At 47.6% G+C, this 27,125-nt stretch overlaps 8 protein-coding genes across 8 annotated transcripts; 7 read left to right on the plus strand and 1 right to left on the minus strand.

Annotated features, from left to right (window-relative positions):
* Positions 1-387: 387 nt before the first annotated feature.
* Positions 388-1,632, plus strand: ydjP (AB hydrolase superfamily protein; the record flags this gene model as incomplete). The annotated part of the gene is made up of 3 exons (XM_031150809.1): positions 388-392; positions 550-822; positions 1,023-1,632. The coding sequence occupies 3 exons, from the start codon at positions 388-390 to the stop codon at positions 1,630-1,632; spliced, it is 888 nt and encodes a 295-aa protein (XP_031004724.1).
* Positions 1,633-2,148: 516 nt separating this feature from the next.
* ctnA_0 (Citrinin biosynthesis transcriptional activator) lies at positions 2,149-5,227 on the minus strand (the record flags this gene model as incomplete). Its single annotated transcript, XM_031150810.1, has 7 exons — positions 2,149-2,981; positions 3,133-3,160; positions 3,208-3,702; positions 3,753-4,055; positions 4,126-4,342; positions 4,590-4,875; positions 4,930-5,227. The coding sequence occupies 7 exons, from the start codon at positions 5,225-5,227 to the stop codon at positions 2,149-2,151; spliced, it is 2,460 nt and encodes an 819-aa protein (XP_031004726.1).
* A 3,147-nt stretch (positions 5,228-8,374) lies between these two features.
* fsa6_0 (Fusarisetin A cluster transcription factor) lies at positions 8,375-11,269 on the plus strand (the record flags this gene model as incomplete). The annotated part of the gene is made up of 7 exons (XM_031150811.1): positions 8,375-8,523; positions 8,637-9,072; positions 9,126-9,339; positions 9,395-9,426; positions 9,480-10,797; positions 10,855-11,024; positions 11,141-11,269. 7 exons carry the CDS (start codon positions 8,375-8,377, stop codon positions 11,267-11,269), a joined length of 2,448 nt encoding a protein of 815 aa, XP_031004725.1.
* Positions 11,270-12,366: 1,097 nt separating this feature from the next.
* On the plus strand, positions 12,367-14,069 carry oxdC (Oxalate decarboxylase; the record flags this gene model as incomplete). Its single annotated transcript, XM_031150812.1, has 6 exons — positions 12,367-12,615; positions 12,717-13,084; positions 13,142-13,156; positions 13,206-13,326; positions 13,379-13,886; positions 13,936-14,069. The coding sequence occupies 6 exons, from the start codon at positions 12,367-12,369 to the stop codon at positions 14,067-14,069; spliced, it is 1,395 nt and encodes a 464-aa protein (XP_031004723.1).
* Positions 14,070-18,804: 4,735 nt separating this feature from the next.
* suro-1 (putative carboxypeptidase) lies at positions 18,805-20,197 on the plus strand (the record flags this gene model as incomplete). The annotated part of the gene is made up of 2 exons (XM_031150813.1): positions 18,805-19,552; positions 19,617-20,197. The coding sequence occupies 2 exons, from the start codon at positions 18,805-18,807 to the stop codon at positions 20,195-20,197; spliced, it is 1,329 nt and encodes a 442-aa protein (XP_031004722.1).
* A 956-nt stretch (positions 20,198-21,153) lies between these two features.
* LHYA1_G005870 (uncharacterized protein) lies at positions 21,154-21,718 on the plus strand (the record flags this gene model as incomplete). The annotated part of the gene is made up of 2 exons (XM_031150814.1): positions 21,154-21,403; positions 21,441-21,718. The coding sequence occupies 2 exons, from the start codon at positions 21,154-21,156 to the stop codon at positions 21,716-21,718; spliced, it is 528 nt and encodes a 175-aa protein (XP_031004742.1).
* Positions 21,719-21,773: 55 nt separating this feature from the next.
* On the plus strand, positions 21,774-23,931 carry LHYA1_G005871 (uncharacterized protein; the record flags this gene model as incomplete). Its single annotated transcript, XM_031150815.1, has 6 exons — positions 21,774-22,132; positions 22,214-22,455; positions 22,502-22,742; positions 22,791-23,642; positions 23,692-23,798; positions 23,849-23,931. 6 exons carry the CDS (start codon positions 21,774-21,776, stop codon positions 23,929-23,931), a joined length of 1,884 nt encoding a protein of 627 aa, XP_031004743.1.
* An 894-nt stretch (positions 23,932-24,825) lies between these two features.
* Positions 24,826-26,746, plus strand: LHYA1_G005872 (uncharacterized protein; the record flags this gene model as incomplete). Its single annotated transcript, XM_031150816.1, has 3 exons — positions 24,826-24,944; positions 24,995-25,507; positions 25,627-26,746. The coding sequence occupies 3 exons, from the start codon at positions 24,826-24,828 to the stop codon at positions 26,744-26,746; spliced, it is 1,752 nt and encodes a 583-aa protein (XP_031004740.1).
* Between the last annotated feature and the right edge of the window lie 379 nt (positions 26,747-27,125).

The following is a 27,125-nucleotide window of genomic DNA, read 5'->3' on the forward strand; positions in this document are numbered from 1 at the left end:
GTAGCGAAGACGCGCGGAAGCCATGGATCATCTTGGTATGTATCAAGTTCTTATCACTTCTGCTACTATCTATTTGCACCATGCTTGGTCAATTTCACACAAATCACCGGCCAAGTGGCCTCATTGATGTTACCATTTGGCCAATATCTCAAAAAGAGGTGGCGGGCCAATTTCCGGTCCTGAATTGGTGATACTTCGTACATGACACGAAAGCTTCCCGTGGAATAACTTCAATCATGGTCTCATCCGTCTTTCCCTTACGCCAAGACCACTATCTGTCCAAGAAGGGCACCTGTCGCATTGCACAATCATGTACTTTACACAGTCCACCACGGTTTTCCTGTCAGGCGTTCCTTGCATTTTTCAACGACAGATTAGCACTGCATAATGCAGTGCGGTACCCGTCGTCGTTACAGCGTCTTCTCATCTAGAACCATACTTCAACCGAATAGAAACTCTACAATTTATTGATGCGTTTCATTATTAGACGCTGCGTTCTATCTCTCGGTGTTCTAAGTCGTATTCCATATTCAAGCCCTAACTTTCAAGTCAGCTCCATGGCTTCACAGGCTCTTCGGCAGTATGGAAACGCAATATTCCCGGTTTGGCAAAGACATATAGGGTCGTAGCTCCTGATCTTCGGGGGCATGGAGAAAGCGATAAGCCTAGGCACGGCTATCACGTCTTGAGGCTGGCCCAGGATCTGCACGAGCTGGTGAACTGGATAACTGCCAAAGAAGGAAGAGAATCTTGGGATGATGAGAAAGGACAGATGAGACGATGGAAGGCGATTGGAGGGAGTTTGGGTTGTTCGATTTTGTGGTGAGTACTATTGACCTTGCTACACCATGCATTCCAGCCTTCCTATCCATATCCCTCTCTGATCGTCGTTTCCAATCATGCCTATCCTTATCACATGAAAAACGTCGTCTTTCATTATTCCAAGTGGGAGATAGATTACTTTACCATTTCCATTTCAAATCCCAAATGCCAATCTCACATTCTAACTCATCCAACCACAGGGCGTATGCCTCTCTCTTCACCACTTATCCCTTCACTCACATGATCTTCATCGACCAATCGCCCCTCCAGAACAGCGATCTTTCTGGCTGGGACTCCCAATTCTGCAACCGAGGCATGAACTCAGCACCCGCAGTGTCCGCCCTGCAAGCCACGCTCGCCCTATCTCCCTCCACGGCGCACAAAGGCACCATATCCGCCTGTCTGTCCTACCGCTCGCACCCGCTAAGCTCCGACACCGTGTCAGCTGAAGAAGCCGCGTCTGACGAGGCCTTCTTTCTCGGAGAAGCAATGAAGGGCGACCCGTGGTGGTATGGGAAATTGATGGCTGATCACACGGCGCTTGATTGGCGAGATGATATACGTGCTACGTTTGGCAAGGAGAGCGACAGTACCACAAAGGTGTTGGTGCTGGCGAGTAGTAGAAGCGGATGTTTCCCTGCTGCCGGACCGATGGCGGTTGTCGATCTGGTGAATGGGGGGTCTGAGGAGAAGAGGGCGCAGGGTCTGATTGTTGAATGGGGAGGGCATTGGCTGTATTGGGAGAATCCAGTCAAGTTTGAAAAGATTGTTCTGGACTTTTTTGCGGATAAGGAAGTGATGGATGTTTAATTCAGATGTTTTGCAGCTATCAAGCCAATAATGGCGTGAGTGCTTATGTGATTTCGCAGCTTCTTACAGTATAGATGAACACTGTTGAGCCATCTCTACCTAAGCCTAACTCATCCTATTCACAATTCTATGTGTACAGTTTAAGTCAAGATGCGTAGATATATAGTATATCTGGCTCCCAGTGTATTAACATCGCACAGAAGTTTTCACGTCGCTATCCTTGCTCAACGTGGTATCGAAGCGAGCCGCTGTAACACGCTTGTAATGACAATACAAAAAGATCGTGTCGTTAGGTAAATATGTGAGTGGGTTGTGTATATGCACAGAAAGATTTATGAGTGCGAGCTCGACTTAAAAGTTAGATATCGAGATCCGTAGCTCGAGTACAATGTTGCAATTGGAGGCTAGCCCGCTTTACATGACCCTTCAAGATATGTCGTATTATCGACTAGCGTAGTACTATCGTTGTGGAATTCTACTCAAAGGCCTTGAGTGGGGTTCCTGAGCCACAGCTGTTCAGCTATGGCTAGAATCATGGTTCCAGATAGTTTCGTCTAGAAATGCGTCTGAGTCCGCTATTGCCTGTTGATTTGCGAAGTCATTGAGCTCATCTGGATCCATTCTCCAGTCGGTCGAAAAGAAGGCAGTGTTTCCCGTAGGCGGCCAAGGGACCTGAGGGGGAGCAGTTGTCTTACTACTATCAGTCTCAGATGGTCTATATGGGAACTGTGTGGTATTTGAACTCGAGGTGTTAGAAGATGGTGTATTTCTGGACGGAGGTGTCGCCCCTGAGTCGGAATTGGCCAGGGGAGACAGATCTTGAAATCCGTCATCGCCCTGAACAATCGGCGGGATGCGAGGAATAATATGAGCCCCACGTTTGTTTGTATTGTTGGCCTCAAGAGGCTGTCTCGAGAAATTCTCTACATATGTCGTGCTCCCAAAGTTTGTGTCCTCGGGGAATTTTATACTACCGAGTGCGGGTAAGTTATCAGCAAACACATTTTCGCCAACCGACGTTTGAGGCGCAACCCGCCGATCTTGTATAAAATTCTGGATTTCTGCTACCGTCATTGGGACACCCCTTCGTTCGGCGAGTATTCCATTCATAGGGGTGTTGGGAAATCCAGAAGAGAGCTTTTGGAGCGTTTCGGGTGTGCTGGAAAGCCCGGGCATAGGAATTCCGCCGGCTTCAATGTCGAGCTCCAGTTGGGCAACAAAATGTTTGGTGACTGGATGCCTTTTGGAGAGTGCCTTCATCGCGGCAACGAGGAATTCGAGATTCGCCAAAGTCTGAGGGCGAGGACTTCCAGTTTTATAGTCTTGGATGAAAACGCCGCCAGCAATGTCTAGATAATTTGCGAATCAGTACTCCTGTCCCAGATGATACTTATAATTGCTGTAAAACATCGAGAATTTTGCAGCTCTGAAACATGAGAGATAATGGAAGAGTATTCAGGTAGAAAGAAGTTCGGTTTGGGGAAGTCCGGTGATACTCACATAAACAGAAACCCCACCATGAATTCATCTGGGACAAATAAGCTTAGTCGTGATAGCATTGCACCGAGGACTTACTTTTGAAGCATCGACATGAGTGACAAGACGCATGATGTTTGAAATCTCATCTGCTGCCATCAAACTCCGGGTTCGACTCTGCCGAATAATAGTAGATCCTGTTTTGTGCCTTTCGGCAGTAAAGACAGCCGCGTTATGAAGGCATATGCTAGAAGCATGTATGTTCATATGCAGAAAAACCGTATTCATATCAGAAAGGCCAAATGGTAGTCTCAAATGGTCAGGAAGAAACATAAAAACATTGGAGAGGACGTTGTCCATCTTTCGATGTCTCTTCCAAAATTCGCCATTGGATATGTCTTCCGGGTTTTCGTCAGGACCTTTCCGGTGGAGGTGGTAATAGTTGTGTCCGTAGAGAGCGGCTGCTAGAACGACCCCACCAAAAGGACTTACATGGCTTGCACCTTCTGCGGCCAGCGCTTGTTCTAACGAGATGGTTTTCTGTTCGATCCCCTGCTCGAACGCTTCTTCCGATCCAGGGAGATTTGTCAAGATCTTTACCGTGTCAGAAAATGAGCATCCCAGCAGAATAATTGGAAACAAACCTCACTTTCATCGATCGTCATAGGCCAGCCTGTTCCCGAACTCGCCCAACGATCCCCGTAAAATGCTGCCCAGAAGGTCCTCCGTCGCTCTTCAAGCTCGATCCAGTCTCGAGACACTGGTAATATCTGCTTTACGTCCACTCTTTCTCCATCTAGTCGATGCAGTCCTAGCATATGAACCATACGAACGAACCGCCCAATGCTCATCCATGATCGTGAAAAGTACGTCTTTTTAGCTTCATAGTTTCCAATTAAACCCCAAGTTTGGGCGTGGTAGAGGCTCACAAACGCTTCGCCATGGCCCTATGTTAATTAGCAAGATAACTAAATGACCAAAATCAAATTCAAGCATAGAACAGAAAAAATTACCAACCTTCATCTCCGCTTCTTGTATATACCTTCTTGTGCGTTCATAGAAGAGATCTTCATAACAGGAGTACTCGTCGGACATCGATGCAGCGACTGTCCACATCGCATAAAGTAAGCATACAGGCGGTCGCATATGGGGAGCACGATCCAAGGATGCGAAGAATCGCACTTTGTGGATCATAGGCATAAATACATGGAACGTGTTGAAAAATATGGCGTACCTGCACCTGTTAGCGTAAGTGAAGAAAAGAAGTCATTAAGACCGAGAAAGGTTGGAACGCGGTTTATTTTATGGCTGCATAAATAGACTCATAATACAAATACGGAGGCCTTTTAGACTTAATGGCTGATTCTTTCTATACAACGCAAGGCAGACTTCTGAGAGCGTTCCGAGCAGGTACCCATCATAGAGAGGTAGCAAGAATTCGATGTTTTATGTATGAAATATGAAAGTTATCAGGGACGTACAAATCATTTATCAAATCTTCTGGGGGCAAAGGTTCTTGGACTCCAAGACTTATGAGCTCTTGGGAGAAAGGATCTTCTTCCGATGGGAGACCGGGGGCAAGGGCTTGAAATACAGTCCCGGAAGAACCGAGAATCAACGGTTCATTGAAAAACCCTCCATCTCCCAAACTCATATCCATGTTGTCTGCGAGATTGTCCCAGTCGGCTTCAAGATCTTGACCAGAAGTGTATTGAGTATTGCGTGCCATATTATTCCGTTCTGCAACGAGTCGGGTCTCAACCTGGGCTGTTCTATGTTATTCCAGGCACGTCTTGTAAATTGCTATAAGATGCTTCGTACCAAGTCTCTCTTCCAACTCTTTCATATTCCGCCGCTTTGAGCCCAAGTTTCTGCGGCGCTCTGGGTATTCGCATTGACGTCGTAGTCGCGAGCATGTCCCGCATTGTGGCTTGATCCGATCGCATTTCAGCTTCCTTCTCCTACACGACACACACGATATCGTCTTCTCTTGGCCTTTGGCTCCTGCTGCAGATGAGGCTTCAGATGGTTGTGGTTTTCCTGTTTGTGCTTCACTGGAGCTTGCCTGCGCAGCAGGCGCGGTATACGCGTCCGCGTCGCTGTCAAGGTCTTCAGGCATGGGAGAGGCCACAGATTTGGAAAAAGGGAAAAGGAAATTAATGGATCTTTGGGCGCTGAGGGCATAGAGAAGAAGAGAGCATGCATATATATTATTACTAGGTGGAGATAGTAGAAAGATAGGTATTTAGTCCACCCGGATCCCTCGATCGTCGCAAGATTGCGCTTCTCGCCAGCCGTAGTGTCAGCCTTATGCTAATGCCTGTTTGGGGATAGGTTTTATGTAAATAATGCTGGCCAATGAGAGGAGCTACTAAGCTACTGCACATTGAGAGGTCTCATCCACGGAGTAGACATCAATTACAAGTACAATACTATAGTAAGTACCTGAAGAGGCTGCCGAAGCTCAACTCCCATGACACAACACCAGCTCATGTTATCCTCCTCTGTGTGGATACAGTACTCGGGAATCTATTGGAACCAAGGGCTGCCAATCGAGGATGGGAAGCTCAACTGTCGAATGTCGAGATTCAGAGAACAAAGGAGACTCGACGACTTACTTGGAACGCTTTCCTTCCTTGATACGTGTTTCTCTCCCAGCTCTTCAAACTATGGTACTCCGTCTCCATGCTAGGTTGGCATACCTGTTGAACATTTCTATGCAAGAGCTGGGTAGCGGCTCATGGCATGCGGGTTCTCCGTTTGTACCACTCGTGTCACACGGAGACCTGTAAAAAAGGGGGATAAAAATGGATAGCAACATTCAGTATCCTGGAAATGTCTCGAACAAACGTTGTCTTCGGAACCCCAGACGCTGCTTCTGGAAGGTGCGTTGCACGGTTGAGGCACAATGCTCGAAAACATGATTGTTCTATGAAATTGAAGATACTAAGCTTAAACCTGAGGAACTTACTGGAATTTCATCCATAACCGCGCGGTTTGTCCCCAAGAATCCCCATCAGAGGGGAAAATCGCGCCAGGCGCCAGGTTCGTCGAATATGCCTACAGGCCCGGAAAGCTGCTCTGATTGTTGTTGCACCTCAGCCAATACAGCAAGAAGCTTCTGGGAGCTGCAACGCTCAAACGTTTCTCATAAGACTTTCGAAGGTCCTGGGGTATCCCACGACCACGAGAAGCGCAGAACGATCCTTTCCAAATCATCACACACATCTATGGCAGCCACCATCAGTGACTGTTCTGGGAAGGATTGTAACCATGGAGAAAGTTCTTGCCAGTTTGATAAGTTAGACCTGCCTTCACTATCTCTCAACAACAATGATTCCGATGATCAAAGCACAGGCACCCCGTTCATCAACGAAGCCGACCTCGACCACTCTATGTCTAATGTAAAGCACGTCATCGTAAGTGTGCAGGAAATGGACTGCATATCCTGTGAAGAGAAACTACGCCGAGCAGTCGTTTCTATTCCGGTGATCTCCAATATCAAAATCAGCTTGTTTCTTTCTCGGGCATAATTCCACCTACTTGAGACGCTTGCATACAATTGCGGCATTATCTCCAGACTAATCCACAACCGGACAGGATTTACATGCACAAGGATTCATCAAGCGGGTGCCGTGGTAAATCTGACCGTGGCAGGCGACCCACGGAGACTCATCCACGATTACCCTCATGGAGTCACACATGTGAGCATTGCCAAGGGAAAGGGCAACATTGTTCAGGTTTACTATCAACCTAGAATTATAGGTTCCAGGTACTCTTTACTCCTAAGTTAAACACCCTCTTTGGGTGGGACATTATACTTAGTCAATGATCATCCTGAATAAACAACACTGACTGCGAGTTACACATTCATGTAGGGCTCTTCTTTCCAATCCCTTCTTCCTCGGCAAAAACCTGGCCCCTCCATCTCAATCACAAGAAATTACTTCAAACAGGTCCCACTCAATAAGACCGCTGGCAAGACGCTCATTCCGGTATTTTTGACACTACCTGTACTCGTGCTGGCTTACGCCCCTTTACCAAAGCACCAATTGCTCTTTGGAGCCATTTCCCTATCATTAGCGGCAATCGTCCAGTTCACCATAGTGGGTTCCTTCTATCAGCATGCTTTCAAGACTTTGTTTTACTTCGGTATGATAAAGATGGACATGCTTGTTGTGTTTAGTACCAGTGCTGCCTACATTCACTCGGTCATTGCTTTCGCCTACCAAACAGCGGGACAACCTTTGGCGATTGGAGAATTCTTTGAGACCAGTACACTTCTCGTCACTCTCATAATGGTTGAAAAAACTGTGAGTGTCTTTGCCCACCAAAAGGCACTACAATCCATATCGATCGAGTCATTGCAAACGCATTTTGCGATTGTTGTCAATCCCACATCCGAACAAGAACAAAAGATTGATGTGAGTCTTCTCGAATCCGACGATGTCTTCCGAATATGATTACCGGCGAGAGAAATTGTGTTGCCAAGGAACCTAGAATGTCAGTTGTAGCAGGCTCACTTAATCACACCGGGACCCTTACTGCAAAAGTCACCCGCCTACCGTACGAGAATACTATCAAATTGATTGGATCGATGGTCGATGAAGCAAAATCAACGAAGCCAAAAATCCAAGAGATCGCAGATCGTGTTGCGGGATATTTCGTACCCGCCATACTCGGTATCACAGTTATAAGTTGCCCTCGAGGTATAAAATGTTGCTTTGCGACCTTTGATACCTACATACGACAGGAAGAGCTCGTTTTCACTTCGTTAAAAGTCAATAATAGTCGGATCGGTTCTTATCAATGAAAGATATTGTTTGTTACTTATAACGACGTGGATGTTTGGTTTGCTTCACACCTTCTCTTTCCAAGTTGGAAAGACAACTAGTTGGCTTGGCCGATAAACCGATCCGTTGCTCCTGTTCTCAATTGCTGATTTTAGACACAACAAGGTCAATCTACCATCTAACATTCCAAGGCTGATGGAGCTGTAGTAATGTACTTGTATGGAGTGCAATCTGCTGACACAAGATGGCGGCGGAGGATCGGACCATGGGTTATTGACCCCTGCAAAGCCTAACCAGTACGCCCTCTCATTGGCCTATTTGAAAAAAAGCTAACGGACAATGGAAATTATATCCGGGTCTCATCCTTCACAACATCACAAAGTGATTTTGTTGAAACCTCTCCTTGTCCTAATAAAGCACTTCTTTTGGGTTTCTTCTCCGATCCTCCATTGCTAGTTCTTCGGAAGTTCAAGATGTCCGCTACCCCACCAAACCAGACAGCTACTCCATCGTTAGAAAATGGGACCAAAGCTGCGGCTTCCGGTACTAGGCCTCTGGCGCCAAAAGCAAGTAGACAGAGATTCAAGCCGCAGCTCTCTTGTACGTTTTGCAGGACCGGGAAGTAAGTGGTTCTGATATTCATACGTTCCCCTAAATTTATGATTTTCTCGTCGTGTGCGCAAATCGGCTTAAATCCGGCTACGGAGATTGTGGACCATCACTAACAAGTCGCAGACTCCGCTGTGATAGAAATCTCCCATGCCAAAATTGCATCAAGAGGGACTTATCTGCGTCGTGTACTTATACCCATGCCAACGCCCGTCGTGATAGGGCGACGCCAACTCACAAATCCAGTGCAACTGGCAAATCCAAAGATGTTCAAAGCCAGATATCTCATCTCGAAGAGCTTGTCATTACTTTAATGAGCAAAACCAACCGCAATGGCAATGGCAATGGCAATATCAATAGCAATGCTTCACTGGAAAACAGCACTCCACTTTTGCAAGAGAAACCTAGAGCTTTGGAGGACCAGTGGACGGAGGTTCATGGCGTCAAGGAAGCCGAGAAATTTTTCGGTAGGATTAACATGGAAGATGACCAGCCAAACTATGTTGGGAGCACTCATTGGGCAGCTATTCTCGACAATGTCGGTCATTCTCTCCCAAGTTTTGTCAGCTTATGAGTCTGACTAAGGCGCTTCATGCTGACTAGATACGTTTATAGATCGCGTGCTTGAAGGATCAATTTGGAAACTTTGAGCCGTTTGTCGAGGAAGAGACACACCAGCAAAGCCCAGAGCCAATTTCAAAGGGTCCTGACTTATTAGTTGGCGGCTTGGCAAAGGCTACAAGAAGCGAGATACTGGCGTCTCTGCCCTCGAGGTCATTTGTCGACCATCTAGTGCGGGAATACTTCGAAAGTGCAGATATGGGAGCTGGTAATACTATCAACCCCATTTAGCTGCAAAGGCATATTTCTGATTCAACATACAGCAATGTTCCATGCACCAACATTTATGAAAGAGGTAAATATGTCCAAGATAAAGCATCCGACTAATTCACTTACTGGCAATGACAGTATGAAACTTTCTGGGCGAACCCTACCAACACACCTATAATGTGGATTGGGTTGCTATTTGCAATATTATCCCTGACAGCTTACTTCCAGATGATGACTGAAAGTAGCTCCTTCGGTGACTTTCCCGAAATGGCTCTAAGAAATCCGGTTGAAGCTATTGGTGTATTCAGAGAAAAGACTGTCCAATGCCTCATACTCGGCAACTACACCGAGCCTGGCCCTCACACGGTAGAAACTCTCTTGCTTTATTACATCATCGAGCACTTTCGGAGTCCCGATACACAATTCGGCGCTTGGCTAGTGTTTGGGCTCGTCATTCGAGCCGCCATGAGGTTGGGTCTTCATCGCGATGCTTCGCACTATCCAGCGATATCTGTGTTCCGAGGAGAAATGCAGCGCCGACTTTGGGCCAGCATAATCCACCTGGATCTTCACAATTCTTTGCAAGTTGGACTCCCCAGAATGATTAAAGACGGGATGTATGACACTAAAGCTCCCCAACCCCTTTCCGACGATGACTTCAACGACAATGCGAAGGTTCTGCCACCAACCAGACCAGAAGGCGATTCTACCCCTATGGCATTTTCTAACACCAAATACCAAATAACGCAAATTTTTGGGGAGATTGTGGACCAAGCCAACTCAACATACCAGATTTCTTACGATGCAGTCATGAGACTAGACACAATTTTGCACAAAACCCATGAAGAGACACCCGACATCCTCAAGATCCGCAGTATCGAAGACCTTGCGTTTGGAAGTCCGGACAATAGAGTCCGGAAATTCTCGATTGACCTGACCTTCCAGAAAGCTCGATGTATTCTTCATCGCAAATTCTTTATACTCTCAAAAGCGACGGGGACCTATCCGTACCCATATTCCACGAAAACATGCATCGAAGCATCTATGCGAATACTCGAGTGTCAAATTTATATGGACGGTGAGACGGGACCTGGTAGAATCTTGCATAAGCAAAGATGGAAAGCATCGTCACTGGTCACGCACGACTTCCTCCTCGCAGCAATGCTAATATGTCTTTACCTGGGACAAAGTATTGGACTAGCGCATGAGAACCAGATTGACCACTCTGGAATACGGTTGAAATGGACCCGGGAGAACATGCTACAAACAATCAATTCATCGCACCAGATATTCGAAGCACTTAGTGGTACCTCTAAAGAGGCGCTAAAAGCTTCAAAAGTTTTGAATAGCATGCTCACTAAAGTTGGAGCAGCTGGTTTGGTACCTTCTGGTAAGGGGCCCACAGTCGAGTCTTCTCGCCCAGTGCTCAACAGCGTCTATGTCACGTCAACACCGGGTGAGTCACTTGAGCTGTTCCGATAAGTGCCTGGATAACTGATGGGTCTATATTTAGGCTGGGGTGAAACCGGACAGACATCCCAGAATTATCAACTGCCAGAACCCTCGGTGCCTTGGTCGAACACACCTTATGCGAGCCAGGATGGCCCTGTTGACATGAGCACGATCCACCATTCTCCTGACATCAACGAGAATGCCCCTCCAACAACTGGAGAACTCAATTGGGTTAGTAAAGCCAGCGAATTTGAAAATACCTCATCAAATTATCCATCTATCAAAATACCCACTACCAAACCCATCAGCGATCACTTTCCGCTCTCGTACTAACAACGTATTTTTAGGAACTGTGGGATAACCATTTCTATAACAGCAGCGGCCTAGACCAAACACCACCTGACCTGTGGAATCTCGATTGGCAGAATCTATCATACACGGATCTTCCGGATCCCTCCAATGCACGTATGCAATAGAACCAGTGACTACAGATGACTCCGTGCAGTAGGTTGCTTCAGACCAGGTCAAGGATTGCTAGATTAAGGTGGTGGGGCGATATCTTGGCGAAAAGCTTGATTATTGGTGTATTATGGGGAAAGGCGGGGGGACAGGGGTGAAGCAGCGGGGCGGTCATGTACTTCCGGGAAGTCTTGGCGAGAGACCGGCAACGAACTGCCTTGCATATGCATGTGCATGTGCATGTACATGTACATGTATTCGTATGGTATGGGGGCGCAGCCATATAAAATTGACTACTTATGGCGAATTGGACACGAGATAAGAAGTTCACGTAATACTGTACCTGTAGGTAGGGAGTCCGGGAAGAAACTCTAACGAGTCGCAAGAAATTCCTAATCAAGCTTAAAGGATCTGCGAACATACGAATCTAAGGTTTTTGTGAGATCAGAAATTGCCGGAAGACTTGGCAGTATCGTGTAGGGGGTTATAATACCGGAGAGATCTCTTTGTTGAGTTTCCATTATCAAATTGTATACAATACATGAACAACCGATACATAAACCGCAGCGATTGAAATGTTGTTGGTATATAAATAGAGACCAAACGAAAAGCTCACGGGCAACATATAGACATGCCCTGCTGACGTCTTCCTGGGATACCCCACATTCACTAGCCATCACCATCCCAGTGAAAACAGCATTATCGAGAGCGAGAACAGGGTCAAGCTCTACATTGCCCGAACTATCACCGACTGTTACATTGCTGACTTCAAGAAGACGCATGAACTACAGCGATCTCACGCCCTTTTCCTCCACTTTTCAAGGGGGCCGACGGTGCCATGGCCGATGATAGGGACAGAATAGCCCACCCATAGCTTGAAAGAGGGGTACGGAGTACGAGAACGTACGGAGCTCGAATTTCCCATGTACCCGCAATACCTTCATTTCGGAAGAGCAAGGAAGCTGCTTGAAGATGGGGTTGGGGAGGGGAGGGCAGGAGGATATATATTAAAGCGATGGGATCCCACTGGTTGGTTTCAATCATCGCCCAAGTATTCAACGTTTCTGAAAGACAAGCAAGCTCCTGAAACTCTCCATTGACAACTACCTCCACAATGGCTCCTAAAGCCCTCCACACCCTGACAGCTCTGCTAGCTAGTGCAAGCTTCTCGCAGTATGCCTTTGGTGCCCCTACAGGGACGTCGACGGCGGCGGTACCAACTGCTCTTCTGGGTTATAACCCAGCCAACGTGGTGAAGAACGATGATACAGACGACATCAAATATACCCTTGTGCCTGGCCAAACAGATGCTGCAGTGGTGGGTACGTATCTTGACTTTACCAATGTCGAGAATCCCCAACCGGTAAGTCAAGAGTCGAATTTGTTTTGCCTCCGGAATTCTTGTAAAGCACGAGACCCACGTAGGTCTAAGATCTGTAGAGCACTGCGCTGACACATTATCAGATCCGAGGAAGCAAAGGTGGAACTGATCCAGGACCACAAACGGACGAATATTCTCAATTGAACCCCGATAAACTCGCACCGCCTGGGACAGACCATGGAAGCGTGGATAACGCTCAGTGGCCTTTAGGACTCAGCCACGCGAAGCTGGGGCTTAACAGGGGTGGGTGGTCAAGACAGCAGAACATTGATAATATTCCAGCAGCGACCGCCATGGCTGGTGTGGATATGAGGTTAGAGGAAGGGGCTTATCGAGAGCTCCATTGGCACAAAGCTGCAGAATGGTCGTATGTTTTGAATGGTAGCGTGAGAGTCCAGGCCGTGAATGAAAAAGGGGAGACTTTCATTGATGACTTGAATGCAGGCGACGTGTAAGTGGCCCGTCTGAGAAGCTTATGCATTGGCGATGCTGACGATTTGATGTGTAGTTGGTTCTTTCCCCCGTTCGTACAGGTCTTCTTTGAAATATTGACATAAGCTAACGAGGAGTAGTGGTGTTCCACATTCCTTGCAAGCCCTGGCAGGAGGCGTTGAGTTTCTTCTCGTTTTTGATGACGGCGAGTTTTCCGAGGATAATACATTCCTAGCCACAGAAGTTTTCACCCGTAATCCCGTCAGTAAAGCTCTTGCTCGATAATTCAAGCCATGCTAACTTCCATAATCAGAAAGAAATCTTGTCCAAGAACTTCGACGTTCCTCTCTCTGCTTGGGATAATATCCCATCAGGAGAACTCTTCATTTTCCCAGGAACCAAAGCACCCACAGATATATCCAAGCAAACCATTGTCGGCTCCGCGGGTATTCTGCCGAGACAAGACTCATACACCTATCATCTGTCCGAGCAGGGTGCAACATTTGACCTCGAAGGAGGCAACATCAAAATCCTCGACCCAACGATGTTTCCAATTGCATCCATGTTTTCCGTGGCGATTGTAACAGTCAAGCCAGGAGCGCTTCGCGAAGTTCACTGGCACACTGAAAGCGATGAGTGGAATTACTTTATCGCAGGTTCAGCGCGGATCGGCATATACGCCGCTGTTAACAATGCGCAGACTTTCGACTTCCATGCGGGAGATACGGGATACATCCCCAAGCAAATGACGCATTACGTTGAGAATGTTGGGAAGGATGACTTGATGTTTATTGAGGTGCTTCAGGCGGATCATTTCTCTGGTGATTATGCCCAATGTTTTTGGTTATTGAGTAAAGCTGACTGGAATAGACATGTCGCTGGGGCAATGGCTTGGGTCAACCCCGCCACAGATTGTTCAGGACACATTGAATTTGACCAATACAACGGTTTCAGCTTTCAAAAAGGAGAAGCAGTATATTGTCTCCGGGGATGTTGTTGAATAGCTCGATGCATGCTAGCGGGCAGTGAAAGCCGAGATTGTCTTCTTGGGTAGCCTTCGAAAAGCTACACCTCGACCCTAATCTAGCATCTAGCTGTCTTCTCAACGGTCTTATTAATCTATCCTCTCTGAATATTGGTGGCACAGCTAGTCCGTTAGAACTATCTTGAGAATATTTTGCGAGTAATTCTTACCAAGATTCAGTCTCAAGCCCCAATGTTCTCGTGTTGTTTTAATCGGCTAGAGCCCACGCTTCTGACGTGCCACTGAAAGAAGCTTCATGTGCAACGAGGACGACGACCAGACCTAATATGACAGCAGTGCGACAGTGTTGTATTGCTTTTAGTTCAGCTACTGCACTTCGGGAATTTTGCGATGTCCATGTTGCAAAACTCCAGATCTCCACCTAGAGCTGAACCGCCGCCAGAAATATGTCATAATTGTCACGCGAATCCTTGCTGGGCCTTACACTAAAAGCCCCATACTTCCCATTTCATTCCTGACCTTGCCCAGCTCGTCAAACATATCTTTTGCCCGGCCTTTCACATCTTCAGCTGCTGCCCGTGAAAGGGTGCCCTGGTCATCAATCCTCATGGAAAATGACTCGCCAATATCCTGACCCTGTACTTCGGTTGCAAGGTCTGCAGCATAGCTGGAAAGCTGAGAGGCAAAATGGACGAAGAGAAGCATCTGCATCGGGATAGCAGACGATGGTGGGGGCCTGTAAGATCCAACTCGGAGTTGAGGCACAGAAAATGTTGCCTGTATTTGTCCTGGGGTATGTGCAATGCCTTTCTGCTCCGCGCAGACTTTCATATGCTTGAACAAATGTTGATAGATACCTATGAGGCGTAAGTGACACGAGAGCATAAGCAGAATCGATGAATGGTCTGGAGGGGCTTTTCGGGAAATTCTGCTTGACTCTTGTGCTGGTTCATCGTTGGATCTCTGATTCTGTGGGGTCGAGGCATTTGTTCCAGTAGACCCACCGCTGCTTTCGGTCATTGAATCTGGACTTGAAGCCTGGGGTGATTGTGACCCAAAGAACGTATTCAAGAAACATGGGTATACATCGATGACTGATTGTGTCAATTGGAACAACTCATCGACGCTGTAGCTAGAATAGTCCTTCGTAGCGTCCGTAGGTCCAGGGTCATGGATTGATAGAGGAGGCATATGCTCACTGTGATCAAACAGACGAATACTCAAATCCGAAAGGTCTCGAATCAGATCGCTCTGTGTGGTTTAGAGATTCAGTGCCATGTCCTTCAAAATTTCGGCAAGATTACATATGAAAATGTTAAGTGAGACATTTGGAGTGATTATTTAGAACTCACTAAATATCTCTTACTAGATATGAAAGAGATGTTTGTTGTCGACTTACAGTGGATTCAGGTGTGTCTGTTGTCGCCGCGGAGTCCCAACCATGTGCTAGAACATGAGAAATGGATCGAGGGCCAGCTTGACCAACAATCCAGCTTATATTGGACACTGGCTGGGGTGGGGGCGACTCTTTTGGAAACTGAAGCAAATTACTTTCTTTAGGCTGCTGCCACTGAGGACTGTTCGATATGATGGGGTCCATATCAAGGGACATGGATGGATTTTGACTCCCAACATTGGTATCACCAAATGTGTAGTTAGAAGTAAAGTCTTGACCAGGCGTCAAAGACTCCAAGGGCCACTCATCGTTCATCATATTGTGTCCAGATTGCTCAAAATCGGGGAGCGAGCATCCAAACAATATATTTGGGTCAATATCTACCAACTAGATTAGCCAATGAGCAAACATATGAGTGTCATTTAAGTAAGAAGATCTGCGTTTAGGCATGACAAAGATCCACATTTAGACTCTTAGCGGTTCTTGATCATCCACATGCGAAGCAAGACCACAGTAACATGGTCCAAAGACTATGGAGAGATGTAAATCTTACCGATGTTCTCAAAGTTGCTGTTGACCCGCTTCCGCTTATTGCCGTTCGAGAAGCTCTCATAAACATTCTCGGTTGGAAATGTAGTGGCAGGGATCTGAGAGCTGACAGTAGCAGATGAAGGATCCTCTGGGGAAGGCTTCTTCTGTCTAAAAGGGCTGAAAATGCATGAAGTTCGAGCTTTGACGCATCTGTCACATGTAGCTTCACCTGGACGCCGAGGGCAACGCAGTTTTTGAGAGTGGCATCGGTCGCAGGCCGAACGCCTCCTAATGTCGTCGCCCATGGTTGGACTAGGCGGGCCTCAAATAAGAAGGAATTAATTGAGCAGCAATTTGGCTCTGCAATTGGGTCTTGAATTTTCGGAAAATATCAGTGGCCTATTGGTATTCCACCAATTCGGTGTGAGCGAAGTTGTATCAATGAGGAGCTTCATGTTGCAGCGTGTCCTGGACGTGTCGACAGTGAAGGATTCGGCGTTCGTTTCAACGAAATTCGGTCTTCGCTTGTGCCATTATACAAGCGTGGGAGTGAGAATACTAACGGCATTTCAGCTCTATTGGGTGGCACGTGAACAGAAAGTACTTTTATAGTAATGATTCACAGTTTTATAAATTCAAGTACTTCCTCGCTACCCAAATTTTGGGACTCGGCGTTCAAAGCATGCTGCTTCTTTTTGCATTGTCTTGCTCTCTCCAAATGCTACGATCGTGACCCAACTTTTGAGCTCACGGCATCCGTACGCAAATACTATATGCAGGTCCCAAGTTATTCAGGATCCTGGCCTAATCCTGACAGCCCATGTGGAGCTGTGTTCAATACCCCTCCGAAAGTTTTAAGGTAAAAATATGAACTTTCTTTTGAACATAGACTAGTGTGACCACTGCTTTACAAGAGAGAGGTTTTAGACACCAGTGACTGTATAGGTAACCTGGTCCTCGATGATGGCTCTGAGTCGGTCCAAAAAGCTCAACCCCTTCGAAAGTTTCCGAACTAACGTACATGATTTGTTCTTCGCCGCGGCATACTAATTGCTATGCTCTCAATACATGAACGAATAATCATTCGGCTTCACAAATCCCCTAGGTTACTCACGCCGACGAACATTCACAAGTATCCACGAAAGTATAATACAACAGTGTTGGGTGACCTCACGTATTACCTGAAGATACCTAGAACCTGCCCAACTAATTCATCATGGCTCCCGGGCCTAGCAAAGACAGCGAACCTTCGCGCCGACCGACCTTTTCATATCAGTTACCTCCACCGTCCGGAACTCGAAAAAGTCAAGCAGCGGGGTCTTCTGCGACAACAAACGGTACTGATGTTGATGATAGAGGAAAGAATAAGCAACGTGAAGTTCTTGGTTCACGTTCCCGTACGCAGACCAGCATCGCTCAGCTTCCAAGCATACTTCCTCTCTCCTCAACAAGCAGCATCCGTCCTTACTCAACAATCTCACGTCCCCAAACCGTCCTGCGCCGACCAACGGAGGACCACCCGTTAGGTGACAACAGCCGCACGTTCATCGAAGGCATGATCCCTAAAACAGTGTATAATCGCGATATCAGAACCCAAGCCGGCTTTTTCCCGGATCCAACCCAACATCTTAGCACAGATCAGCGAGACGCCGTTACAGCAAATAGGACAGCAACCCTAGCCCCGCCAGTCTCACGTGCTCCACCACATGTGAGGAGCATCCTCACCAGCCCCATGGATGAATACATGGCGCGCCTGCAGACTCGCTTGCCCACCCTCTCGGCACGCGCCCTCCAAGAGCAAGACATCTAGGCACGCACACAACTGCTGCGTTCAGGCGTCTGTCCGCAAGGCTACGCCTGGGACAAGTCAGATGACTTTGGTGGAGGCTATCTGTGTCAGGGGCACAAGCATTTTGTGAGTAACCAATTGCTGGCCGATGGGCAGGGTGGGGTCTTCTTGTGGGCGGGCTGGCCCGAACCAGAGGAGATATATGGTCCGTATTACAGGGATGAGGGAGATGCGGGGTATATGGTGTATGAAGGGGTGGAGCCGAGGGATGGGTATGCGCCGGAGATATTTCGCGCACTTGGAGGTGTGCAGGTGGAGAATAAGGGTGTGATTGGAACGGCGGAGCAGTTAAGAAGGATGGATATTGGTGGCGGCAGTCGTTCAGGGACGTCTGATTATGTGAGTCGATTACCGGGAGATGGGTAAAGACCGTTTCGGCTTCTTGATGAGTTTCATATCTCAACGCGACTTAGAAATAGCATCTGTATTTGTCAGCGAAGGTTTAATAGTATCTGAAATATGAGGAAGAGAGTATTGATAAGTTACTGCGTTAAAAACTGTCAAGTTGACGTAAATAGACGACGTGAAGGAATCTGGCAGTATGAACCCAACATGAAAATAATGATTAACGATCCTTTTCAGTTCGGATCTGTCCGATCTAAAGACAATAGACACGAGCCGATTTTACGTCCTCTGATCTGGAGTCTGATCTGGACTTGGCAGGATTTGACTAAACTTGGCAAAGCTTGGAACAACCCCGATTTGGCAGGTATTAACAGTGTGCCTCGATTTCCCTCCATCTACACTACGTGACCTGCCCAATACATAAGTGCGAGCCCACTATCAACTTCTCAACTTCTCCAGTGCCGGGCTTAGCATCTTGGCATTCGAGCTGGTGATATTCAAGCAGCTTCCTGAAGCAGAAGGCAAAGCGCGTTGACAAAGCTATTTGCTTCCTAGTAGAAGGACTTCCAAAGTGTATATATAATTGCAATAGACTGGTTTTCTGATCAATTCCCATGTTCACCGCCGGGCAATATGAAATTCTCATCTCTGTACTGTATCGCGGGCCTCGCGCCACTTTTGTCTTCGGCATGCCTCCTCCCCGAGGAGCAGGAGGGACTACCAAGGCTGGCACGCCGCCAATCATCCGGTAATGGTATCGCCATCGCAACTGGCGACCGCTACAGCTCTGGCACCATAGCGCCACGAGGGCTAGGGACACAAACCACGACGCTAACGTCGCTTTTGAACGTCAAGGAAATCGCAAGCGGCTTGAAAGGGCTCGCGAGTGTGTACGGCATCTCAACCTTCACGACTCCGTACACTACCTATAAAGGAGCAAGCATCGCTGGTGGCAAAGTCGGAGGAAATGGAACGTGCAACGACGCATACCGCGTGTACTTGAACTCCGCTATCCACGCGCGAGAGCGAGGAGCCTCGGATGGTCTCTTGTTCTTTATTGGCGACCTGCTGTACGCCAACAAGAACAATGTCGGCCTCAAGTATGGCTCTAAATCTTACACCCATGCTCAGGTAGTGTCAGCTCTGTCAACTGGGATAGTCTTTGTGCCGCTGAGCAATTCCGACGGCGTAGCGTATGATCAGTCTTCAAACAGCTGCTGGCGCAAGAACCGTAACCCCGCGTCATCCACAGGTTCTTCTGATTCCATTGGCGTGGATTTGAATCGTAACTTCGACTTTGTGTGGGACTTCACCAAAGAATTTGCTTCTAGCGCTAGGTCTAGCGTTGCCTCCACCGACCCTTCTGATGAGACTTATCATGGTACGCTGATGGCTCTAGAATTCTCCCAATTGAAGTGAATTGCAAGCTAATTTCCGACTCTCAGGTACCAGTGCCTTTTCTGAACCTGAGACGCAGAGCATCAAATGGATCACGGATACCTATAGCAAAATCCGCTGGTTCCTCGATCTGCACTCGTATGCCGGAGATGTCTTGTATAGCTGGGGTAGCGATGAAAACCAGTCGAAATATCCCACCATGAACTTCCTAAACTCTCAATACGACAGTGTTCGGGGTATTTTGACTGATACGCCAGGTTCTGGTAACGGATATGGCGAATACAGCCCAACTAATGAGAGCAGTGGTAACCTCAATGCCGCAACACGAATCGGTAGCGCCATGAGCACCGCCGCCGGGCGCGACTATTCCGTGTTCCCTGCTTCGAACCTATATCCGACTTCAGGAGCGAGTGATGACTACCATTACTCACGCCATTTTGCTGATACTTCATTGAATCTCGTTCATGCCTATACGGTCGAGTTTGGATTCGGGAATGATGATGCTTCGTGTCCGTTCTACCCCAGTCAATCGCAGCACAATCAGAACATCAAGGAGATTGGTGCGGGGTTCATGGAGTTGCTATTGGCGGCGGTTGATGTGGGCGTTGGAGATCCAGTGACTTGTTAGAGACGAAGATCTTTTGGTGAGAGCCAGAGAGGATGATGCGGAGTGTGTTGGTCATTTTCACCGTAATTTCAAGGACAATACCTAGCATGAAAGCCATCTTAATGTAATGCAGGCCACTTGGCAAGTGAAGAATGTAAAGTGCAGAGTATTCCTCAGGGACTTGAAAACAGGGAAACAAGTGGACCAAAATGTGAAGACTCTTTCCGTGGAAGAAGTCAAAACGAGATCAACTCCAACCAGCATGGAGTCACGCGAGTAATCTTGGTAACGAAAGACAGGTGCTTATCGGGTCGAGGACATAGCACTGTAGACTGATTAGAACTCGATTTTGAAGGAGAGGTGTGGTCGAATTAGGTTGGAAATCTAAGGCGCCTCGCTTATATGAACGGAAGTATACTCTTTCACGTGATATAAACAAGACTCCAAGTACCTAGGTAGCTTCCAAAGTCAAGAACGCAAGTGAGCCTTCATTCCACTGGGTATAAAGGCCCACGAGAAATATTAAGTATCTCAGCGGGGTCAAATCCGATACTCTCGACCAGGCATCGTTATCACGTGAGTCCAGGAAATGCATATGTTGAGGTTGAATATGACCAGACATGACTCGTGGGCTACATGAGATGCGACTCGATCGACGGTCTGAATACTATGAAGAGAGCTGGGCAGAGCTTTTTCAAAGCTCAAAATGAGATGTAACCCCGCAACAACAACACGGGAAAAGCCATAAACCGTCACTTACCGGTACAGTACCCCTCAATAACTCGACTGCGACATGCATGCTTCCCCCAATAGGAGTGAGATGCTCTGTGAAGAGAAGAATAGGATAGCATTAAAGCATTCAGGTGCATTTGCACTTTTGTGTTCCCATTTGACGTTCAGATCAGAAGATATTTCATCTCCCCATTCCTCATGCACATGAGTGTGGCTAGCCTCGCTTCTCCACTTAAAGCTAGATAATGCCCATCCTACAAGCGATTATTCATCATGAAAGCAAAAGTAGTGAAGACGCCGAACACTCCCGAGAACTCCGATTCTTCTCCAACGGGGAACTCACGCCTCCATTTACTCCATTGACATCCTTCGACTGTCCTGGAACCAGTTCCACCATGAGTGAGGGCAACCAGGTGCCGCCTAACGACTCTCTCACCTCTCTCACCCCGGATGAGGCAAACAAAATCATCCATTCGCACAGAAAAGTGAGATATGGTGAGCTCGCGATGTCTTTCCTGAATATCCAGTCCAGCGCCCCCTTCAGAGGCTAAATCTTCTCGTACCTCCGCAGGCACCGCATGCTGGCCTTGCAGGCAACGCAAGGTAAAGTGTGACAATAAACATCCGTGTGAGAATTGTGTGAAACGAGACCATGCCAGTCTTTGCTCGTACAATCCGAAGCAGAATGCGACAAAGCAAACAGCATCTGTAGCAGGAAACAAGAGACCAAGGTCGCCGGGAAGTGCAAGCTCTTCTAGGAAAGAAGATGACAGGTGGCCGAGAACAACCGGTGAGTCCCATAATCTCTAACCGCGATATTGCATATCTTATCCCGGCGAAGGCTCGGAGATGGTCATTGGGTGCAATGTCCACTACCCCAGACCCCACATGTCGTGCGGTATCGTGTCACCAGTCGTGCACTACCATATACTCTTCTATTCCCGAGTTGCTCCGGGGGTTTGCAGCTAATGATAGCTCAGATGAAGATGACCCCAACGAGTCCCGGTATCTTGGCCAAAACAGCATTGCTGCCTTCCTCAGTGAGGAGGCGAGGGCCGGTCAAACATCAGGAGATGGCGAGCAAGATGTCATTCGAAAAGATATAATGCCCATTTTGGGGCTGCAAATATCAACCTCGTCGTATCCATTTATGTCCAAAGAACACATGGACAAGGTTAAGGAAGACATCGCTGCGGCGTTACCTTCAGATAGAGACGTTCTAAAGTAAGTGATATGATATCCAATGGTCTGTCTTCAGGCTTATACCTTGATCGATATCGCCTACTGAGCTGACGCCGCGCCCAGGACTTTCCAAATCTACAAACAGATAGTCCAACCCTTCTGGGGTCTTCTCATAGATATCGAGGACTTCGAATCGAAGTTGTGTATCTACCTCGAGGACCGAAGTGCTACTGCGAAGCATCCTGCCAATGGCGGCAAGGGAGTCTCCTCTGCCTGGTTGGGAATGCTGTTCGCGGTACTCGCAGTTGCAACTAATTATACAGAATTGTCCTATCACAAGCGAGTTGCTACATCCCAAGCCTTTGGTATGTCAGTTGTGTCCTGTGCAAATTTGTTCTGACATCCATCTAGTCCAGGCGTCATTCCACTGCTTGAGGCTTTCAAACTTTTTGATCCGCCCCTCATTAGAATCACTCCAGGCACTCCTAATCCTTGGATTTGTTCTGGCAAACGACATGAAAGCAGAAGCATCTTGGGCTCTGATAGGACTCACTTGTAGACTTGCCCAAGCACTTGGACTTCATCGAGGCCCTCATGAAAATGCACGGGTTCCTCAACCAACAGCCAGCGATCTACCTAGAAGGAAGCTTTGGTGTGTACTCTTGTTTTGCTTTCTAGAATTTTGCTAATATATGTAAAGGTGGACAATTGTGTGGCAAGATAGCTTACTCTCGCTTTCATTTGACCGCTCACCCATTGCCATGATGACACGATGTCAGTTGCCACTAGGACCTACTGCGGATGAAGGCTGGTCATACACCGAGGCAATGTATCAACTTTGCTCGAAGATCCTCGAGTCCGTGAACAACGACAGCAACGCCGATCCGGATTTCAATCAGATTATCAAAGACTCCCAGGAAGTAGAAAATATCCGTCAACAAGTTTGCCCCCAATTTCGACACAAAGATTCTTGCAAGACTGTGCAAGATCGGCTGCAGTATTTTGCCGTCCGCCTTCACACTGCTTTTGTTGTGTCCGTCTTGTGCAGACCTGCTCTCCGCCGTGGAGAGATAATTGGAATGGATGTTGCGCAGAAAGAGATGCTGGCTGCAAAATGCAAGCAAAATCTGACCGAGACAGTGCGCATGTATCTCAAAATGCACTCCTTGAGTGTCATTCCAACTCGGTCTTGGGCTTTCACCTACCACGGCTTATCATCTGCAGTGCTACTTGGCATCCTGGGCGAGACGAAAACAGATCCAGAAGTGAGACAGCTGCAAGGAGACCTGATATCAGCACTCTCAACTACAGCTGCGAGAGACCAGACTTCGATGCATTTACCCCAATCCGAAAAGGATATCGAGTTGAGTGGTCCGCTATCTCGTGCCCTGGCGGCATTGAAAAACATCTATGACCACGGTTGGGTCGTTGAAGGACAGCCCGGGAATAGTCTCGACCCCAACCCCGCGCAGAATGAAAATCAATTTCAATTTCAGCAACAACAAAATGCGGCCCTTGCGATGGCTTCAATGCAGAATGGCCTATTGCCTCCGTAAGTTTCCCCCCATCTTTGAACATGACTTAACACTGATAACTTTCAGCATCGATTATAACCAACAACTGATGCCGTCGGGCATGGCTTCTCCTCAAATCGTCGACCAGACAATGAACATGTCACCGATGGATTTGTTTGACTCTATATTTTGGGGTAAGAAATTTTTCTTTGGAGCCTCCTGAATTGTAGCTAACGAATAATAGATCCCTATCCATACAATGGCGTAGATGTAGATCAGCTCGGGGGGTTTGATTATACGCAACCACCATTATACCCTCAATTCTAATGTATGAATCAAAAAATCAAAAACTTCAAACATAGGCACTGAGCTATTCGGTTTTGAAAAACTCGTGGACATAGAATATCCGTACGGCTTCCAGCTATGCAATCAAAGTGAAGGCAGCCTTTTTAACAAATGTCTCAATAGACCAGGCGAAACCTCCTCCCCTAGTTCCAATGACCAGAACAGCACCCCACAAGTCATCGGATGTTCACTATTCAAAATTCCTTTATCCGCATTTTCATTTTTCGCGGCTGATGGGGCTGAATCCTGTGGGATCCAGCTCCATGATCCAGGTTAGATCGTATACCTATGAACAAATCCTCTGCATTTTCAGTTTTCCCTATACTGTATAAAAAGTGGGTCCATCCCATGGCGGGGAAATCCCACGCCAAGCTGAGTTTATCTTCAAAACGACACTACTCTTGAGTATCATTTCCCCACCCTCTACAGGTCCCTCTTCGTTTCACTTTTTGAAAATCCTGGAGTATCGTTTTCTCCCGGGTATATTTTGCTACAGAAAGATCACTTGGATAGAGTTTGCAGGTAATCTTTGCCCCGCTACGACCCCTCACCCACCTGCTTCTTTCGGACCGGCAATCTGGGCCGATCATCAAACCTAAAGGCTCAACCAGCCATTAGAAATCCGAAAGCCGCATTACAGACACTATGAGTCCTGAGATGCCGATCGATATTCCGGAATCAAGACTGTTATCGCCCGTCGATTGGCAACGTTGCATCTCAAGTGCAGACACGTGATGCACAATGAGGGGTTCCAGGGTAATACAAAGCTCCTGCTCTCGTACCTTGGTCTGGGTTTGCTCTCTTTCACTCGTTGGCTGTATAGACGTGAGAGAAGAGACACCAGCCAGTCCAAGTGCTGGGCAACAGAGTCTCGGGATGCGGGGCGTGAAGCAATACACGCTAGGGCTGGCCGCTACATTGGGTATCGATGTTTCGCAGGCCTTCAATGCTCCTTCTGATGTACCGACATGGTGTGGGAAGCCGTATATGAGTTCGTGAGTAGACAATCTTTTCCCCGCGAAACAAATGCTGATTTGGAAGCTAGAAATGACTCCCTTGATCCAGGAGGGCAGTTCCAGTTCCCCACCCCGCAAAAAGATACATTGCTATACGTGACTGTTCAGCCACGATATAGCATATTTCTTGAGAGCGATGAATCTGGATCTTTCATTGTGGATGCGGTTATTTCCCATACCTTCGGCCAGGCATACAAGAATGCCTCGTTCGATAATCCTGGGACGAACTCAAGCAATGCTTTTACCACCGTAGATTTTGAGATTCACAACGAAGAGAGCGGAGCACTTCTCGTGTCTAGTTCAGTACCCGTCAACTCGACTGGGAACTTGTTCGGGTTTTCATTCTCGTCGTTCTCTCCCCGGTTTCAACCTTACGAGATTTCCATTTATGGAACTTCTCCCGACGGTCAGCAGATATATACTGGTAGTACACAATTATACATTCTGCCCTCACGTATATACGGCAGTGCTGTGAAAATCGACAACCTATTCGGTGGTCTTTACGTCCAAAACGCGAATAACTCCTATTCCGGCTGGTACAGGTAAGTTGGGGGATCATTTTTGACTTTATAAATTTGAAGAATTTTTTACATTTATATGATTGGTTATCTCTGCTCCATAAGTCTTAAGCTTCAGTACTGACTATCAATCTCAAAAATAGTATCTTCCCAAATGGAGGCTACGCAGGCGGCGGCCAGGTGATACCCGACAACATTACCTACACCCCCCTCGAGACGTACGTGGCTCAAGGCTACAACACCATCAACATCGTTCCCGATGGTGGAACACCAGAGCAATCCTACCCCACCGCAACCCTAGCCACATACTGGGACCTCATGGATTCCCTCAACCTCTTCAACATCTACGACATGCGCTTCGCGTTCCAAAACAGCACCCGCATATCCGACCAAGTCGCGCTCTGGCAAAACAGAAGCAGTCTCCTGATGTGGTATACAGCAGACGAACCAGACGGCTGGTCCTACGCCTTGAACTCGACGAAAGTGGCCTATGACCAGTTGAAAGAACTGGATCCCTACCATCCTGTCTCCCTGGTTCTCAACTGCCAGGATTTTTACTACAAGGAATACGCCGGCGGCGGGGATATTATTTTCGAGGACGCGTACCCGGTTGCTATAAATGCTACGTGGTCGATACCCTGGGACACAGCCTGCAATACGACGTACGGCGACTGCGGGTGCGATAATTGTATAGGCGAGTTGACTGACGTGTCGGATCGCCTGGATGATTTTGCGCTGTATCAAGCAAACCTCGGGCCTGGGACGATAGGAAGGAAGCCTACGTGGAGTGTGCTGCAGGCGTTTGGGGAGCAGGATTATTGGCAGAGTATCCCTAGTGCGCAGGAGGTGGAGAATATGATGATGTTGAGTGTTAACCACGGTGCGATGGGGATTACGTATTGGATCTACCCGTCTACGGACGATATCAATGTTGGGGCTGGGGATCTGGGCAAAGTGTTCCAGACGGATGTTGTCAAGGGGGTTCTGTTCGGGGCGCATGTGGTGAAGGGGCTCAAGGTTGGAGGCGAGGTGCTGGTAGATGCTAGTGCGTGGGTCTTGGGCGGGAAGATGTTGGTTGGGGTTGCGAGTGGCCAGTACACGGATGATAATGCGGTGGTTAGTATCGAGTTGCCTGGGAGTGTTGATGCTGTAGAGCAGGTGCTGTACGGGGATCCGAGTTGGGCTGTTGAGGATGGTAAATTGACGAAAAGCGGGCTGAAGGCGCTCGAGGTGAGTGTTCTAGTCTTGAATATCAGCTCTTGAGGTCTTTATCCAGGCCTTGTATTCTGCATTCGTACAGTCTTGACTCTCCGCGCGTATTGGAAATTCGCCGACGAGTCCTACAGACGAATGAAAAACGAGGTCTATGGAAGTCAACACACGTTCAGCCAGGCTCAAAAATTGTATGTGCGTCTCATTGCTACTTTCATGGCCCCTTATGTCCCCCACGAAGGAGCTACTTGCAAGGTACGATCCATCCATCCATCTCCCAGCCGCGAGTACAAATAAACGAGTGGAAATTTATCGCGTGCGTCGTGAAGTGTCACATCAAAGCCATCATCCTCCCAACGTTAACCCCTGGGAAGGTATCTTCCGAACTATCTTACAACTATCCACTAGATGCAAAAAAGTGACGAAGTCT

The sequence above is a fragment of the Lachnellula hyalina genome, assembly GCF_007821495.1.
Source record: "Lachnellula hyalina strain CBS 185.66 chromosome Unknown contig00081, whole genome shotgun sequence".
In the NCBI taxonomy this organism is placed as follows: Eukaryota; Fungi; Ascomycota; class Leotiomycetes; order Helotiales; family Lachnaceae; genus Lachnellula; species Lachnellula hyalina.